We start from the raw sequence: 4,094 nt of genomic DNA on the forward strand, positions 1-4,094 counted from the left end.
TTTTTTTTTTTCTAATTTATGTGAACTGTTCATGTGAATTTTACTTAGTGTATAAAGAAAAAAAAAAAATTGACTTTACACATATATTGTCAATTTGCAATAATTATTCAAAAAAAAAAAAAAAAAAAAAAAAAAAAAAAAGCGAAACATCCCGTTCTGTTACAAAAAAAAAAAAAACAAAGAAAAACGGGTTGCAAGCGACAATTTGGTGGTACCGCCAAATCTGCAAATATCCCGTTGTTGCCATCGAAAAGTTGTAGAACAAATCGCACTCCTAAAAGTGAACAAAATGGACTGAACAATGGGAAAAATACGATTTAAAAAGTTCACTAATGAATGTGCAGCAGGGAAAAAATAAAAGTAAAAAGGTGAACGGCAAAAAAATTACTAGCAACATGCAAAGTAAAATGCGCAGAAAATTTTCAACCGCAACCGCGCAACGCGTAACAAACGAATTGCATCGCATTAGGTTGGTGGCTATTTTTTCCCCTTTTTCCGTTCTACACAGTTTATTTTCACATTTATCTAACACAAAAAAAAAAATGGGGCGTAAATTGGTGTATACATTATATATGTATATAATGTACTACATTTTATGGGGAAAGCTGAATTCCTCGCTTGAATTTGCTAAAAATTTCCACGTAAGGCTGCACACAACTAAGTATACAACTGTATCAATTCCCGTTAACATATACATTTACTCATATTTGGAGTGCCTTTGCAATATGAAAGTTTCCAAACGATTTCGCCGTTTTCTACTAAACAACATCATATCGCTTTTAACCCATGTCAGCAATTATTTTTCCATGCAGAAGGGGAAGACGAAAATTTACCCTTAAAACAGTCTACATGAACATTATAACATATTTTGATAAAAATAATGAGCACAATTGTTTTTGTCCACATTCCGCACGTCTCCTCATCAGGGAATTATTCTTAACCTGACCGCACTTTCGAACATTATACAACAACATGAAAAATTATCTTTTCCTATTTTTTTCCCAAAGAAGAGTAAAATAATTGCGCGTTGCTGTCCTTTCACCGTTGCGCATAAACGTTAATGCTGCGCTCCGCATGTGATAGTGAGAAATGTTGGCTAAATTTGTACACACTTCTTTTTACGAAAATTAAATTATAAATCAGCTGAACACCTGAACAACTGACCAATGAACTAAGCACATTGCGCTTTCCAGTGCGTCTTCTACAAGGAACACTCCTGTGGGCGCTGATAAACGGTCAAACTGTTCATTTTGATGGGAAAAAATAATAATCCCTTTCCCTTTTTTTTTCCAAAACGTACACCAATGGTGACATAATGTTCTTAAAAAATTTCCCCCCTTGGCGCTCAGAAAAATAAAGGAAAACTAGAACAGGGAAAATTCGTATGAGGCAAAGAAGCACACTGCAGGGTTATAAACGCATTTATTGCGATAATGGGTTTCGTCGTGGCAAACCCAATGTTCACAATTTGTCTATTCTGAATTTTTTTTTTTTTTTTTTTAAATCGGATCTTTCGCTTTGCAGCTCATCGAAACTGGTCCACAATGAAAATGATAAATAAGGAAATAAAAAAAAAAAAAATATTTTTTTTTTTTTCGTTAAATTTATCCCCGTCAGTAGCCCAAGCACTGATTAGATATTTGTTCCTGTTTCGTTTAATTATAACGCGGTGAACTTAATTGTGCAAAAATATGTACAAGGTGTATACACGCGTGTGCAACACATGCGTTTATTTTAGTTAAATGTCGTACTTCCTCAAAGGAACGAACACACAAATATGATGTATACATATACACATATGCATATACAGTCGCACACAGGCAAAGGTGTAGCCAGCGAACACGAAAAAAAGAAGCTGACGGGTGTGCACAAAACACAGGGCACGTGAGGGAGGTCACACAGAGGGAGAGAAGAGAGCAGTAAGAGGTAACGGGCCTGCCTCTTTAATACAAAGGTCAACACACGCTACATCTGCACAAGTGACCTTTCGACTGCCTTTGCCCACTCGGAAATTTTCTGCTTTCTATTTTTTTCATCCATTTTAGAATTAAAAGTAGAATCGCTATTCCGTATTAAACTTTTAACAGAATCTAAATCCTTCCATATTTTGACCCCCAGACCAGCCAGCACAGCAGCCCCCAGTGCAGTTACTTCTGCATACTTTGACACTTCGATTTTTGTGTTTATAATATCCGAGTTGAACTGCATGAATGCTTTATTCTTTGTCATTCCTCCATCACACCGTAACACGTGGAGCATTTCTATGCCCATATCTGAGATGAGCGAGTACACAATTTCGTTCAGCTGAAAAACGATTCCTTCTAGAAGAGATCGAACAATGTGTTTCCTCTCCGTATTGAATGTCATACCCGTTATACATGCCCTGGCATCTGATCTCCACCTAGGGGCATACAAACCACTAAACGCTGGTACGAACACCACCCCTCCTGTGTCTTCACAGTTTTCCATAATATAGCTAGCTTCACTAGGATGCGAAATTAAATTATTCTTCATCAACCAGGATACACCTGAACCAGCCGTACCTATAGAACCCTCCAAAGCATATTTCGCCTGATCATTTTCATTAAATTTGTAACACACCGTTGTAATTAAACCACAAGAAGAATACACCACGTTGTATCCTGTATTTATAAGTAAAAAAACACCAGTACCATAAGTACACTTAGCTTCTCCTTCATCAAAAATAGCCTGTCCTATACATGCACTCTGTTGGTCCCCAATACACCCTGTAATTGGCACACCCGCATATTCAGGTACTTGCTCACATACGACCTCGCCAAAATTGAAACTGTTACATTTAATTTCTGGAAGAACGGACATATTTGTAATGCCAAACATTTTGCACAATTCTTCATCCCACTCTAATGTGTTGATGTTCATCAACAGGGTCCTAGATGCATTTGTCACATCTGTGTAGCTATTTCCATTTGTTAAATTGTATATCAGCCATGTATTTATGTTACCTATGATGGCAGATCCATCATCCACCTTCTTCTTAATCTCTGTGTTGTTCTGAATTAGCCATAAAATTTTGAACGCACTAAAATAAGTATTAAAATAGGTTCCTGTCTTCTGCTGAAAATAATCATTATTATACTTTTTTGAAAATTCAGCAACCATATCTTCTACTCTCGTGTCCAACCACACAATGGCATTGTACAAAGGCTTGCCTGTACGTTTATCCCATATGATCACCGTCTCCCTCTGGTTTGTAATTCCTATACATTTTACTACTACCTCTTTGTACTTTTCCTTAAGAGCCTTCAAACCATCATTCATCAGGGTATACAAATTATTAATTATTTCAACTGGGTCATGTTCGTACCACCCGGGTTTGAAACATTTTTGTTCATGGTTCAGACTATTTATAAGCAACACATTCAATTCTTCATCGAAGAAAATCAGCTTCGTGGATTGGGTGCTTTGGTCTATGCTCAATATCACATTCATTTTTAACTAGTTTCTATAAAGGCAGCTTTCCGTGTGCAACGATGCGTGGAGTGCAAAGGGGGATTGCGGATGGAACGGTAAAAAAAGAAGAAAAAAATGTAACAGCTTTACACCCCAAACACTGCTTCCTCCCGTTTTAGGGACACACTACCTGAAAATAAACGACGATGTCGCAAAAAAAAAAAAAATAAAATAAAAATAAAAAAAACCAGAACAAATGTGCACTCAGATACGCAGAGGCGACGGGCTACATAAACATCTGTACGAACCTACATATATATATATATAAACATACAATTATACTCGTGCGCACCAACACTCATACAAATATTATTTAACCCCCTAGGGCAGAACTTTTTACAACAAGCCCAAAGCAGTTATTTTCACAAAAAATCATTTACTGCGTTTGTAATAGTTAGGCACAAGTTCACATATTGTGGCTGTTTATTTTTTTTTTTTCGTGTACTGTAGAAGGAGATTTTAGCCGACTGGATGGTCCTCACAAATATATCAACATAAGCGAGGTGTGTTCATGTAGAAAAAAACCTACTTCCAAAAAAAAAAAAAGCTGCGCATATATATAATATTCACGCGCGCGCATGTACAGATGTACGCATGGAGGT

General features: G+C 36.6%; 1 protein-coding gene across 1 annotated transcript; it reads right to left on the reverse strand.

Annotated features, from left to right (window-relative positions):
* Nucleotides 1-1,965: 1,965 nt before the first annotated feature.
* Nucleotides 1,966-3,471, reverse strand: AK88_04959 (glycerol kinase; the record flags this gene model as incomplete). The annotated part of the gene is made up of 1 exon (XM_012482563.1): nt 1,966-3,471. The coding sequence occupies one exon, from the start codon at nt 3,469-3,471 to the stop codon at nt 1,966-1,968; it is 1,506 nt and encodes a 501-aa protein (XP_012337986.1).
* Between the last annotated feature and the right edge of the window lie 623 nt (nt 3,472-4,094).

Source organism: Plasmodium fragile, assembly GCF_000956335.1.
Source record: "Plasmodium fragile strain nilgiri unplaced genomic scaffold supercont1.84, whole genome shotgun sequence".
Lineage (NCBI taxonomy): Eukaryota > Apicomplexa > Aconoidasida > Haemosporida > Plasmodiidae > Plasmodium > Plasmodium fragile.